The sequence below is a fragment of the Meleagris gallopavo genome, chromosome 1 (genome assembly GCF_905368555.1).
Source record: "Meleagris gallopavo chromosome 1, MGAL_WU_HG_1.1, whole genome shotgun sequence".
Taxonomy (NCBI): domain Eukaryota; kingdom Metazoa; phylum Chordata; class Aves; order Galliformes; family Phasianidae; genus Meleagris; species Meleagris gallopavo.
Window position 1 is genome coordinate 15,989,259 of NC_139404.1, and position 16,118 is coordinate 16,005,376.

The following is a 16,118-nucleotide window of genomic DNA, read 5'->3' on the forward strand; positions in this document are numbered from 1 at the left end:
AATTAAATATATCGTTATATCAAGTTTAATATAATAAGTTGTTTCTTCTAATTCAAGTTGTTGACTTCTAATTCAATCAAATATAGACCAAGATTTAGTTTTAATAACTATAAACCATAGTTTTAAAGTGCTCTTGTTGTTTACTATAGTAGAATTTATAATAAAAAGCTATTAATTTCAAATGGAGCTACAGTAATCTTAATAATGGAGATGGAGGATACATTCATGACACAGCGTAGATAATAAAGTACTGGATAACATCAGAAATGGGAGAATGGCATCTGTAATGAATGAGTTTAAGTATGGGAAGTAAATTCGTACTTCACCTTAGTTCAGGTTATGAATAAGTTTTTCACAGGTAAAATGCAAACGTATTTGTAATAGCAGAAGAAAGCAATGTAAGTGATGCGTGTAGCTAGTAGTGAATGTCATAAAAAAGCAGTTGGAGGGTATCTTAATTAGAAGTATGCATTGTAATGATGTTTTTTCTTTATTACTTCTATTTTTTCTAGTCTGAACCAGAGGGTTTTTCTCACTTCCACTTGTATGTCTGTGCTGCCTTCCTTGTCAGGTGGAGGAAGGAGATTCTGGAGGAGAAGGACTTTCAAGTAAGTAAAGAATTGAGTTTGAATTGAATTCAAAGATACAAAAATCTGTGAATATTTTTCAATCACAGGGAGGAATTTATTTAAATTTAGGTTCCAGGCATTATGTGGGAATGAATTTGTAACAAAACAGAAACACTTGCAACAAGAATGAAGATGTATAACTATTGTCAGGGTTCCTCCAAAACTGTTGGACCTGAAGTAACAGACTACAAACAGTAGCAAATGTGTGGTCAGAAAAAAAAAAAAAAGAAAAAAAAAGAAAAGAAAAGTACTGTTTATGCTGAGGCAGATGTTAAGATAATGATTTCTGGAGATGCTGTGATAAGTAAATCCTAGGAATCTCATAAAAAAAATTTCTGAAAAGGTAATGGGATTTTTTTTAAAAAGCTTAAATACATCACTGGAGTTACTTATTTATGAATTCCCATCTCTATAGTATAGCAGCAAACTCTAACAAGATTATGTTTCTTCTTTCAAAAAAGCAAGGCAAGCAACCTTCAAAAATAATAAGCCTATATTTCAGGGCCAAATAAAAGGGTTGTAAAATTGATTGTTTTGGGTCTTACATTTCAAAACCTTCTATTTGTTTAGCAAAGAGCATATCTGTTAGTTGTTTGGAATGGGATTTGAATAGTGTAAATAGGCAAATGGTTTCCATACCCATGGAGAAGTTCAGTTACATTTGCGAACTGGCGATAGTTCCATTTCAAAGCAATATTTTATATTTAATTTTTCTCTCTGATGCACATGCAGTTCCTAAAAGGCATTAAAGGCCTGTTTTCAGGCTGGCAGTAAACAAACCACACTGCAAAGCCGACACCATTTCCTGCCCCAGGGAAATGGCCTGTTACCAGCTTGTTTTCCCTTCAGCTGACTGAACTCTGTTGCCCTGTACAAATGAGCCATTGTATGAGTCTGTGTATTATTGCAATCTATTTTATCGTCCTTTAGAAAACAGTTTATTCAGTGCACTTTTACTGTCGTTGTCTATCTTTGCAATAAATAAACCCATATGGGCGTGATGTAACTACTTTTATACTACCTGATAATACTGGTCAAAAATAATTTCAGTGTTGGTAGTCATACCTCTCAAATATAATTGTTCACTGCTAATCCTATTAATTTAATTTCCACTGATATCCTGCATCAAAGTTTTTAACATTTTTGTGTTTCTATCAAATACACTGCAACCATGTTTATAGCACTAATGATCTCAAGGTGAAGTGCTGTGATGATTTTTTTTCTCCTTACATGTGCTCAAATTAGTTCATTAATGTAATACATAAGCTATGCCTTTATGATTTAATTTCTTATAGGCTATGTAAGGTACATAAATCAGTAACACAATGGAACACATTTATCATACTGCTGTAGGTCACCACATAGATAAGCAATTAGTAACTTTGAGGTTCTGTATGCTTATTGCTAGTGTCATCACTGTAAGGCTTCGCCATTATTGTACAACATCAGCTTTTAAAATGATTAAAGTAAATTGTTATAAATTCTGCAAACGATGATTCTCCCCCACAGGGGAAAAAAAACACAGTACTCTTCCACTTTGTTATCAACAGCTGTATTGTAGACCATTACTTATTCTATGACTGCTGTTCCGAAAGTAATGTCTTCTATTTTATCATGTTGACCAATGACCTCAGAGGTGGATGTTGTTGGTAAGGCAGTAGGAGTTGAGCTTTTCCCCCAGTATCCTGTTACATTTTGTTTCCATGGCAGAAATAGCAGCAGAGGGGGCCATTCGACAAAATGGCATCTGACATGGAAGTATGTATGAGGCAAAGGTGTGTCACTGAATTTCTCCATGCAGAAAGAATGACACCCTCTGACATTCATTGATACTTACTGAAGACTTTTTGGAGACCAAACAGTGGATGTGAGCACAGTGAGATGGTGGATAGTGCTTTTCAAGAGTAGTGACAGTGGATCATAGAATCACCAAGGCTGGAAAAGACCTCCAAGACCATCCAGTCCAACAGTCCACCTACTACCAATATTTTCCCATTAAAGCAATATCTAAATGTTTCCTGAACACCTCCAGGGATGATGATTCAACCACCTCTCTGGGCAGCCTGTGCCAGCACCTGACACTTTTTCAGAGAAGAAACTTTTCCTAGCATCCAATGTGAATTTCCTTTGATGCAGCTTGAGTCCATTCCTCTAGTTGTGTTGCTAGTTATGGGAAAAGGGGCCGACCCACTGGAGAGTCACCTCCACTGGTGCAGACTTTTATGAGCACAGCATGCAGGCTGTTGTTCATCACTGGTGAAAATGCATAAATAATGGTGTTGACTGTGTTGAGAAATAGTGTTTTGTAGCTGAGAGTTCGCTTTATCAAAAAGTATTATTGTGCTCTTTGTGTCTGTTGCAGTTTCCATGGAAATAAATCAGATCTCAAGTAATAGAGTTTTAAACCACATTGAAATGTTAGAAGTTCAGTGTAAGTTGTTGGATGAATGTGATTGCAATGAATTCACATTATTGAGCAGTCCTAGGTATAGCACATTTTGCAGTGAAATTTTGAGATTTATAAAATATTTTGGGAATCATTAATACATATGTCCAATCATTTCTCTTGCACACGGTGTATGTTATATGCATTTTTCTGCATATAAAATAACTGAGACAGGTCTGCTGATCAGTAAGGATGCCTGGTTCCTCAGTGCTTACTGTGACAATTTGCATTTTTCTTTTACAAAAACTCATGAGAAATTTAAGGCAGAATGATTTCCCCAGAACACTGGGTGTGGTCATGTACCAGATGAGACACTGAGTGGATTTTTGATCAAAGGCCAATTTTAAAGATTTTGATTATGCTAGGTTAGGCAATATTTATTCCTATCATTTGTTGAATTATGTTATCAGTAGCATTATAGACAGAACAAAGAATACAACCTTTGCTCTTAAGGCACTTGCTTCTATTATCTTAATTCTGTATTTCTGCAACCTAATCAATTAATAAAAGTGTGTGACATTTATTCTTCCTCATATAAAGCAATTAATTTTTACATATCAAATGTTCATCTGTACATGATAACATCTTATCACATCTTTAATGCCTATGGCTTTCATTTTTATTTTTATATTTATTTCTGTTGTTACTGTCATGTGGTTGTTTCATGGCTAGGGTAATATTATGAAGTGTTAAAACTTGAAAACTACTACTTGGTACTTGATTTACATCTGTGGAAGGAATCACTGTAGTATTGTCTTCGAATTTGACTTACTGTTACCCACTTTCCTAAGTACAGCTGTAATTCCAGAATTTTCCTGAATTTGTGGGAGAAATATGAGTAGCTGATAACATTGAGTGATAAAACATTCAAGCATGATTTTGAGCATATTTAGAATTAAAATATTAATAGAAAATATAGCTGTTGAATTTAATAGTGTCAGGGACAGGATATTTGAAAGATTTGTAAGGAAACAGGACACTAGGGACCAGATTTATCTGTCATGCTGAATATAAGTTAATAGTAATATTGGACTGATACTGATTTAAATGTTGGATATTAGAGATTTAGTTCAAATTTTCAGTATAAGTAAGTTATAATTTTGTTGACATAGTTGAGCTATAAAAATACATTCAGTATGTTGCAGTAAGAAATCTGTCTTGCAGATTTTTTTTGTCATTTGAAGATACAGGCTTTTCTATCCAGCAGACGTTTACACCCATGCTGTCATTAACCCACATCTTTATTACTACAATGTCCTTTTCTTTGGCTTTGACAAATGCATTTTTGCTTCATTTATATTCATGCAGTCTGCAAAGAAGCTGTAAAGATCATTTTTCAGTCCATCATTTTTTCTCACTGTTCACCTTCTGTAACTTCCTTTCCTATGTGGCACCATGAAAAAATAGGTGGTTTCTATTCCAAGGCCGTTAATGGACTAATACCAACAGCTTACCTGTCATCTCATATTCTGTACTGAGATTTTGAATGCCAGTTTATCAGCTGGCGATGACAGCCTCATCACGTGTTCCTGAGTTATTGAGAAAAGTATCTGTGCTGTGTTCTTTGTTGACCATCTTATTTAAATGGAGCACGTAACGCAGATCTTGCTACTTCTCTCTCAGTCCTCGTATTTTTCTGTGATGCATGGAATAGATTTGGCAGATAGGCTATGATGCTGTTAGTCACATTCACATCGATGGTTTTGTGTTGGTTCTTTTTACCTTTCTGTGAACTTGCTGTCTATTGAAACTTACTTGAGCATTGAAATCTTCGGATTAGTGAGTATCCTTTCTTCTGATTTATATAATCTTTAAAATAATGATTCTTTAATCTGAGTAAATGCTATGGAGTAGCTTCACTGATCTCATGAACAAAATGAATGTATACGCAGTAGTCTTTTCCAGTAAAATGCTGAAAAGTGCTCTTGACTTTTAAAAATATTTCATTAAAGTGAAATATTACAAGTTAATGTTAGTTCAAATGATGAAAGATGAACCACCATCTTTCTACCTCATATGATGAATAACATTTTAAGGAAATGTAGGTTATTATTATTACTTAGGCAAAAGCAGGTGCCTTCCGAAGTTCTGATCAGGTTTATTCTTAAACTGAGTCTTCATTTTTTGTATATGTTTGATTTAAGGTGGTTGCCTATTTCAGAGGCTGCTGAAGCATTTCACAGTGCCTGTGTTTGCATGAACGTCATTTAGGGTGTATTTAGGTTACTGATGCAGTGAGCACCCTCAGCACCTTCAGTTTGTTTTGCCTTTCCTTCTCTGTTTAGCAAGCACTGAAGTAGAATCAGCACAGCTCACTGCTACTTACCACTCTTCTGAAATCTCAGCTCACCTTTGGATGCTTTGACCCCTTCTTTCATAGGTTGCCCAGGTAAACTGTGGATGCCCCATCCCATGACATGCTTAATACCAGATTGGATGAGGCTTTTGGCAACCTGGTCATGGGGAAGATATCCCACTTTATGGCAGTGAATTGGGATTAGGTGATCATTCCCTTCTGTTCCTATTTTTGCTTAAGTAGGTGCTTGCATGTAAGCTAAAATTGCTTGAAAGAGTTAAAAAAAAAAAATACCACTAAATTCTACTTCTATATACTTGTCAGAGACGTGTATTTGCATCAGGTACACAAGTTAAATAGTGTAACTTTGCACCTTAAAATGGGATTATAAATTAGTTACAGAGGTGACAGAATAAAAAGATGCCTGGAAGACAAATTGCAGTTTTTGAACAATATCTGCCTAGTGTTAAGATGCTTTTCTTCACATGTTCTCTTATGTTAAATGACCGGGTAGTATTACTTCATGATCCTTTATGAAAGATAATTTGTGCAATTTTATACTGCTGCCTCCATGAGTACTGATTTTAGTTTAAAAAATTTAATATGAAAATCCTTCCTGGTGATTATGTGCTATAGAAACATGTAAGATATCAGAAATATGATTTTATATCATCTATTTATTCTCCATTCCTGTGATATGGTTTTCACTGTTTTTTTTTTAATGTTGTTCCTATCCTTTATATAAGCGCAGGACTTCCCGCACTATATGACATGAACTATAACTAATAAAAAATACTTCCAATGTAGCTTCTTGTGTGGATGGTGCTAGAAATTCAGTTCCCATTTCTACTGCAGTAGAATGCATCTCAATTAAAAAAAAAAAAAAAGAAAAAAGATAATATTTCTTTTGAGCATCATAAAAAATGACCAATATATAATGGCTATTGAAGAAAAGATAGAAGGGAAGTGGAAAAGTGAAATTTGGTTGATAGCAAAGGTAGTTAATTGCAAATAGTCAGTGCTGCTGAAAACTTAATGTCTCCACAGTGACTATTCTGATTTTTATTTTTCAGTTAATCATGAGTTTATCAGCAGCTGGAGTGCACTTTGGACAACAGCAAATAAAGAACAGTATAACACACATTCTAGTAATGAAGCCCACAAATCCAACCTTTTGTTTGTGAGGAATAACTCACAAACTCTTTAGGTTGATATGTTCATCTATATCTTGAGGAACCTTTCATCAGCAGCTTTTCCTGTCTACTATAAGTTCTTATACAAGTTAGGGCTTTTCCCTGTTTCTGATTTCCTATATCCAAAAGCTCCTTACCTTTCTACCGATCCCCTGCTCTGATCACAGACTTTCTTTCAGAGGCTTTACAGTTTTGTCTTTACATCCTGGTTATAACTTTTACTTTAAACACTTGTCAAAGGAAGTCATTTTTATCATTTTTCAGTGTGATTAATATGTGTATTTTTATATTTATTCCATAAAAATCCTTTTAGCATTTGTTCAGAAAAGTTCGTAAATGTTAAGGGATACTTCTATTTGGACAGGATCTCTGAAGGTGTCAAATTCAACTTGAGGCTCAAAGCAGTGTCAGCTCTGAGTTTAGTCCAGCTAGGACAGCGCTTTATTCAGCTGAGTCCTGAAAACCTTCAGGGACAGAAACTGCATGAACTAAATAGATGATGGGTTTTACATTATGTGTTGTTCCTGAGAATTGCAAATATCTTAATGTTTCAGTGCTGAATTGGAGTCAAACTGAGATGGACTGAAATACTAAGCTGAAATTCTTATGGCTAACTAAGATCTGATAGGAATTGACTTAGTCCTATTGCTTTTTAGAGTAGTTTTTGGAACAGAGGAGTGTATACCCCTCTTCTCTATAAGCTATATAATTAGATGGTTTTGTAGTCCTGGATCCTGTGTCCTTGCTTATTCCCCCTCCATGTATGGGAGATAAGAGGGCCTTTTCTGTGAATGTATCAAAGCCGATCAGAGATAAAGTGTGTGAGCATGGAAATATTTCTGACCTACAGAGCCTGACTTCTAACATTGCTGTGATTTTATTCCCTGCTGTGAGCACTTTTGGAAGGCATTCACCTGTTGTAAGAAAAGGAAAGCTCTGTTTTAGACTTTGAACATTATAGCTATCAACATGAAGTAGAGTATTGGAAGTAGGCAGCTGGGAGTTGGCACTGTTACATCATTTATATTCACAACAGCCAGCTTGCAGTAAGAAATTACTGACATTATTTATTATTTTTGCATAGAAAGAGCTTTAACTACAGAGAATGAGGAGCGTGGTAAAAATTGTATCACCATCTCATCTTGTATGTAGACAAAACATCAATTGGCTTTTGGTCCCACTCCAGCTATTACAGCTTCATTTCAACTGCTTTGTTCACAAGCCTGCACAATGTAATTAAAAGCATCTGCATCTTTTGGTTATCATGAGCATCTTGACTTAATCTTCACCCTTGAGTATACTGCAAATCAAATGCAGGAGACATTTTATTGTACAGTCTTAGAAATACAAGTTTAGTCCCATAGAAGTTATTACTGTAAAATTTTAGTGTTGATCTAAAATAGAAGGGATGGGCTATGCCATGCTTCTCTTAGCTTCCAGAAATTAGAGGCGCTTGACTGGTACCAGGAGGAGGATGTGTCCTCTGTCTAGAAAGTAGCTGGAAGTTTCTGGCCAGTTTATATGCTAGACCAAAAATGGCTTAAGAGCCATGAAGAAGAATAAAACTCTTAGTGCTACCCTTTCCTATCTCTGAAGGTTGTGTATTTTCATGAGTCTTTTTCTTCTGATGAGGCTGTAGGCTTATTTTTCCTATTTTACATATTCTTTCTTTGTTCTTGAGTTCCTGACTTTAAATGTGAAAAGCTGACAATAAAAATCTACAAAAAGAAAGAAAAAACACTTACGGTAGATATTTCATTCAGCTCGCAATATCTTTATGCTTTAGCATTTACACTTTTTCTTTCTTTTACTTGAGCTTTTAAGGCAAGAGTTCCTGGTCATCTGACTTTTTAGAAATAATCAATAATTTATTTCCAGTGATAAAGATATGTTTTATGTTCTGCACCTGAATTTGACATCTGTACATCTATTTCCGTTGCCTTCTTTCCATTCAGTTCCCTTCCCAGAAGCCATAGTTACTGTTCAATTTTTTTGCAATAGTTGCAAATGGTAAAATTGCAAGTTATAGTGCAATTATATTGAATTGCGTGTAGCTTATGTGTATATATATATATTTGTTACTGAAACTGAGAAGTTACTCTGTGCTGTGTATGAATCATGTCTAATCATGAGAGTCAGTGGAAACACAGCCTTACTTCTTCCAAAGCAACTGAGCAAAACTGGAAGTCCTGGGGAATTAGGTTTAGCTGCCCGCTACAGCCACAGCTTACCTTAGGAGATCTGTCTAGTTTTTAACAGGCTGATCTCTCATTCCAGAATGTTTTAAACAAATTCATTTGTTGCAATGAGGTTGGATTACCAAAACAGAAAGTTTTGAAAATCGCTGTTGAAGGAGTTGAGTTCTACAAATCTGCATACTGCATCACTGTTCACTGATTGTTTTTGTCATCTTTCATAAATACACTTTGAGTGCTGTAATTCAGTAACTTTATTCTCATTTTTACCCGAAACTGTTTTAAGGGTAATTTCAAGGCATATAGCTTTTACCAAGTCATTTATTTCACAGGAGTTTGACATATCTGAAAGTCAAGATACGGGGCTGTAATAACAAGTGCCTTCTTGCCTGGTGCATTAGTTGGGAACATCTAAAAGGGAGTGTGCTGCATCACTGTTAAAGTTGTTTTGGCTGTTTCTACATGTAAATGTATAGAAGGTAAGAATACAGCCACTGGTAGGCAGCTTGCAAATATCTTGGAAGTACACATGAAAAGCAAGGGTCTTAGGAAACCTTATTCCACTTGTCAGCAATTTAGATACTGATTTTTGACCCCATTATTTGTGACAGTGTTCTCAGAATGATTAACATTGATTGTAATAATGTGTGAAAGTTTGCCCAAATATAAAGGAAAGTAAATCAAGTGTGAGTGTATAATGCTTCTACCTTTTTTTTATTACTGAGAATGATCTGAAGAAGAGAGAGTCATTTATAATCCTCAGTATTTGGTCTGTTTTTCCATCTTGTAAGTGTGTGCGCCACTTGAAAAATTACATTTGAGCAGTGTTTTTCTTCACTTCAAAGAAAGTTACTGTCTGAATGGTTTGCTTCTGTGGTTGTCAGGGAACATGTTGGATGATGGATCAAATTAAAAAGCTTCAGCACTAAAGTGCATTTTCATGCTTGGATTTCATGTGCAACATACTGCAATTCATTAAATTCTGCCCTTACTTTCATGCAGAAAAAGGTATTTGTCAACAGATCTAGTGCAGTTCACAGCTGAGGTTGTAATGCTGTGTATTGGTAGGTCTGAGCTGTACCTCTTCTGTTTTTCAGTGTTCTTCAAAAAAGAATAAAGCACCTACATGACAAAGTTAGCATTCTGTTGTATTTGCTAATTCAGATGTGCTGCATTCACTAATATGTCTTCCATGTTTTTCATTAAAGTTCTAAGTAACAAAAGAAAAATGTTAACCAGGTTCATGATTTAGCACATGTGTTATGTGATAGTAATGTTACAGAAACCTGTTCAACTGAAGATTGGTTAATGATGTAGATAGGCTTAAGGTTTAATGAAATAAAGCCATTCCTACGAGCCAGGTATAAATTATAGCTAAAGCAAGTTTAAATTACATTTCTAGTCAGTGAAAGAGCACAAGTGAATCAGCTACTTGTGATGGCATCCTACACTCTGTAAATACTTATTTCACTCTATTAATTTTAAAAGGTTATGGCACTGACTGACAGTGGAGTTTTAATTCCTAGTACAAGAGACATGGTCAGTTGAGGAGGGAAGGAAGCAAATCCAGTGGAGACCTCTGAATAAAGGGAAGAAAAAAACTTCACGTGTCAAACTCGCTGTTGTGTAGAGAAAAACTGTGGAGCTCAGTGTTTATGCAATTTGTATTGCTTGAAGGATGATGTCTTTAATTCTCAAAGTTTTAAAAAGAATGCTTTAGCACTCAGTCTTCAGGGGCAGAAGTTACTCAGCTGTGGCAGTCCCAAGCCCTTTGTGTAACAGAGTGAAAACTGATACATCATATTGGAACGTTATTTGGGTGAACATTATTTCTCCAAACAGAGAAAGGAGCTTGGGAAAAACTTTATTGTCTTAAGGCTTTTTGAAAATCTTCAGTCTGTAATAATCCATTCTGCTCAAGTTCAATGGAACGTAGACTTCTTTCTCCAGCGCTCGTTTATTATTTTGGGATTTAAGGATTTTAGTATCATGGCTTTGAATAGAGTATATTTTTGCTGGAAAACAGACCCATATGGTAAAAATAAAAAGATTTTCAAATGTACAAACAGTAAGATGCTTAATTTCTGTTTCTGGACATGTTATTTTCAATTCCTGTTTACGATTATCTAAATAAGCCCTAGAGATTTTATTTTGAGCGCATTTTTATTTTACTTGTATTTATTTTGTTAAGCCATATTATTCATTCTGTACAGTCTTGCCAGTAAGTGACTTAATGTATTTTATTCAGTCTAAACTTTTTTATTACAATTTATTTTCTGTAGTGACTAAAAAGGAGAGCAACCTAAAAGAAAAAAAACATAAAATGTTGCCAGCATATTTCTCAGTCTCTGACTATTCTCTTCAGGATCAAAAGAGACTTCAGTGTTGAGAGTTATCTGAATATGGAACTTTAGAGTTCATTCTGGTAGTGACTTACCAATAAAATTCTTTCTCAAATTGTATGTCATAAAAATTGTGGGATCCTAACACTTCAGTCTTGTAAAGTTGACTACCTGGATCACATATCTGCAAAGTTCACCCAGCTTACCAAAATCTTTATTTCATTATACTCCCTGAAACTTGTATATTTTGAATGTGATTAAATTGATCCCATTAACCTTGTAGTGGTTAGTGGTCAGGTTTTCCTATTTGCCCTAGGAATTCATTCTCAAGTTTTAATGGAAATTGCTTAATGAATTTGTGCTAGATTAAATGCTTTTTTTCCTCTCGTCTTCATTAATGTTGTTACTTTAATTGCAGAAAAAATGTTTGATATGGCTTATGTCCCTCACTTGATTGTTTTTGTCTAAGGCTGTCCTTGCAGAATGAAATGACACAATTGTCCCAGCAACAAAATTGAATACAAATGCAACTTTTGGAATGAGTGAGACTGATCTGGACTGAGTGTAGTCTAATCAGTGTCGCTTCAAAGGAGGCTTATTTACGACAGAGACTGTAGTTTTGGGGTCCCTGTATTCTTATAAGTTCTTAAAGTATTCAGAAGTAGGCTATTTAATGGTCCATAACAAGAATTGCCTGAAGAGCTGTACTTAAGCTGTTCTGTTACTGCTGGAGTAAACTACAAAGCAGAAATTATGCAAGTATTACTTGCCAGACCTATGGCAAGCAAATGATGTTACTTGATCAGTATTTAATAGTGAGAAACTTTCAATGTTTATATTATTATTTTACAAGGGTAATAAGCATTTCAAGTAACTTACTGTCCTGTAACTGTTTCAGATCAGAAAATAATTTTAGAATACTGTTTCTAAAGTGAGTTATGTGTTTTATTGCTGGTGTTTTTTTATTTAAAGAAAACAACAAAACAAAACAGAACTGTAAACATGCTGCTACAACTGATAGTTCCCATATATATTCATTTTTCTCCAAATTGTCAGGATATCACATAGGGTGATGCCAGCCAGAGAGACCTAGACAGGTTCTTTTTCTTTCCAGTAAGGGTGGTGAGTCACTAGAACAGATTACACAGAGATGTGGTGGAAGCCCCACTGCTGGAGGCACTCAAGGTCAGGCTGGATGGGGCTTTGAGCACCTGACGGAGTTATAGGTGACCCTGTGCATTGCAGGTGGGTTGGAGTAGATGACCCTTGAATGGCCCTTCCAACTCAAATGATTCTATGATTCTGTAAAGGATGAACCACTTTAGCAAATCTGCAGTGTTCAAAAAAACACATTTTTTATGCTGCTAGTGTGCAAACAACACAGTGAATCCAAAATTAAGAAAAGGTAATACTGCACTAGAACTCATAAATCAAAGTCTTAATCAAAATCAAGTTGGTAGGAAACTATTATTTATTTCCAATTCTTTAAAGTTGTTTCACATGAAGAGGAGAAAGACTGTCCAGGGAGAGAAAATTCTTGACAATTTCTAACAAATGTAGTCATTTAGTCAATAAGTTTATTTGAATAACTTCTGATGAGATTTTAAAATTATTTTCAGCACAGTTTTATAATTGCAATTAACTGAGATAGTTCTGATTGCATCTAAAAATCACACTATATATGTAAAAATTGAAATAGAATTCTATTTCATTTATTCTAGGAAAAAAAGATTGAGTTGAAAAGTATATGCATAAAATACAATGGATATGAAGAATATGATTTTTCTAATAATGCTTCGGGAAAAGTGCAAGAGTAAGGCTTCATTTTTTGTTCCATGAAGCAGTTCCTTAATAGTCCCCTGAGTATTTGGATAGCTTTAAGTGAAAGAGAATAATAATTCAGTTTTGACTTCAGTTGAGTTATTTGACAGATTCCACTCAACGTTTTTAGTAAATGCTACTGTCTGAGAGTTAAACTGTACACAGAGTGAAAAAATGCACAGTCTTCTGAATATTCTCAGTAGGACCTCGGGGATCCAAAGGTATTCTGCTGTTACAGAAATACAATCATACTTCTTTTCAAAGCATATTCACTTGGGTATATTAAAAGTCCATACAAATAAGTGAAATAAATAGGCTTCAAAACAAAAAATGTTTTCCAAATATGCAAAATAATTCAAGTATAATTTACACAGCGTTTTACAAAGATGACAAGGTTTTACTCTTTGCATTTTATAGTTGAGACTAATGCATGTCATTGTAAATAGTGCATAATAAGATACTGGCAGCAAATGAGATGAAAAAGCTGAGCTGAGGTTTTAACATCCATATTTTGGTATCACCCTTGTTTTTAAAAACTGCTTGTTATTGCATCTTGGATGAGTTACCCTTAACTGATCTGAAGTGGGTACCGAATCCAGATTAACTAACTCAAAGGGCTCAGGATAATTGAAGGGCTCAAGATGTTGAAGTAGTCAAAAAGAAATGCAATAGATTAATTTTTTAGAAACATAGAATGAGATTGCAGTGATAAATATTATTATTGGCAGAACTACAAACATATCAAACTTTGCTTCATTGTTAGGGGGAAAAATAGGGAACAAAAATTATCCAAACTAGAAAAGGCTGTATATATTATCTATTTGGTAAAGACTTGTATTTTAAATTTGACTTGAATTTTAAATATATTCATCTATGTATCTTCCAACTATAATTAGTGCATTGAAACAGCACCTAATGTGTAATTTTCCTTGATGTTTGAATTATTGCCCACTTAACAGAACAGTACACTCCTTGGAACAGGAAGGTTTTCTTCATTCTTGCAAATTTCACTGAATGTTCTTATCAGTCCAGACTTATTTTTGCCACGGTACAATTGTGTTGTATCTTGAACAGTTTTCTTCATAATTGGTTCTTTCTCAGAGTAAACATTGAGTGTGTCTTAATTGCAGAATTATCGTACTTTGCTTTCAGTAAACTTACTTGTCATTAACAAACTGAGCCTTAGGATAAAAGTATCTGCATGATAGTGGACATTTAATATGGAAAACAAATACCAAAGTATCAGTGTGTTGACAAATTACACTGAAACTAATTCAGCTAAAATTGATGTGATGAATGCCAACTGAATTGAGAAAACTGACCAAAAGAAAATGACTAATGCTAGCAACATGAAATTGGAAGGTGTTTTTACTTTATAATGCCATTTCTTAAGACTTAAAGGGGAATGAAATAGAGAATAAATATAAATTTAAGATAAGGAAAAATGAATTGGTCTAAAAATATGTTAATGGATATCACAAATGTGCACAGACTAGGAAAGTTCCCAGTTTATTTCACAGTATAGATGTTCACCAAAAGAAAGCCAATAATCAAAATTAAACTATGTAACAAAACAACTAACTAAATCTATTTGATGATTTGATCAAAATTGGAAATTCAAATGTAAACTTTTTGTTAGAAGATTTCTTAAGGTCATCATTACAAAGTATTCTTCAGTGGTTGGAATAAGGAGAAAGTGAGATCTTAGCTCTTATTTCTTATTCATGATTTTTTTTTTAGGCAAATTTCAAAGTTTTCGTTTTGTTTTGAAAGGTGACCACATAATAACACAGCTTTTTACTTAAATACAGTCAATCACTATTTTCACAGAAGAGAAGGGGAAAGAGTTTGTCTCTTTAATTGATGAACTCAGTTGATTTCTGTGTCCTCTTGTTACTGACAGCACTCATTCCTGTATAAACCTACTTAAGATAGCATGGATTTCCAAAGAAATTAGTTGGACCTTACACTAAACACAATGTCTTTTCCATCTCTTAATTAACTTATATCTGTGAAATCTAAGATGCAAGTTAAACTTTAAAAAATCTGTCTGTTGATATTTATGTTTTCTTTCAGTGGATGTTTTAATCTGCAGTCAGTTTCTAATTCACTCATTTTGAGAATTTAAAATAATTTCTTGCTAGTGAGTCCATTGATCAGTCCTTTAACTAAAATGATGAAGTCTATTACAAACATAGGATTTATGTTAATGTCATGATTTTCACATGTATGTCTACCTAAAGGAAGCATGTTTCAGTCTGTTTTGCTTAAAAGCCATAGCCCTCTGGCATAGTGTTCTGCTTATACTACATTTCTCACTAATTTTTTTATAGCTGGATAATTTTTTTTTTTACTCTGGATAGGAAGAGGGGTCAGGAGAGAAGGTGTGCTGTAACTGTCAAAAACATGGCAAGAGCAGCTGTAGTTAGATAGCTAGCTGCTAAAAAAGCAGCTGTAGCTGTGTCTCAACTGCAGATGGTGATGACTGTGGGTGATGCTCTGGTGAACTTTAAGGTATCTTCTATCTCTGCCCATTCATTCTGAATTAAAAGCATAATCATATAAACTTAAAGATTTTGATGCTTTGCTAGGAATCAGATGTGCCAATTTTAAAATATTTTATCCTTTTAACCTTCTTTTTTAATTAAGATTTTCAAGTTCCATGTATCATCTATATCCTAAGTGTTTTGGCTGGGTCTTTGAAGATGCAGGGATGGCATGGTTTGATTAATAGAAATGTTTTATTTGGAAATGTTCTGATCCATCCATTTGACATAAGATCAGGTATTAAAATCTGCAGCCTTCAAAGTTCTGGCTTTGTAGATAAAATCTCCATTTACCCTTTTCTATGATTTTTGGTTTCCCTTAGTAAATGAGAAGGGTTCTCGTCAGTGGTCCAGAGGGTGAAATTATAAAAGGGAGTAATTAATTTCTTTTCCTGCTCTCTGGGTTCCTAACAATCTTTTTCAAATCATTTGATTAGAATTGCCAAATAGAGTTGAGTAGAGTGAAAGAAGAAGCACTAAAAAAAATCCAAACCACAGACTTCCTGAAGATATAGAGAATGCAACTAAAGAGAGAAATGATTTGTATCTAAAGAAAAACAAGAACTCTGTTACAGTCTCAACTTCAGTTCTATTCTCATGTGATTAACAGCTAAATCTTTCAATTGGCAAAACATGCCTATGTGTTTGTA

General features: G+C 34.4%; 1 protein-coding gene across 1 annotated transcript in view; it reads left to right on the top strand.

The window, feature by feature from the left end:
- The window catches only part of TBC1D22A (TBC1 domain family member 22A), a 156,854-nt gene that overhangs the window by 118,532 nt on the left and 22,204 nt on the right, over positions 1–16,118 (top strand). The window contains exon 12 of the mRNA XM_085217753.1: positions 513–608. Within this exon, the coding sequence (XP_085073879.1) occupies positions 513–608 (96 nt within the window). The remainder of the gene's footprint in view (positions 1–512; positions 609–16,118) is intronic.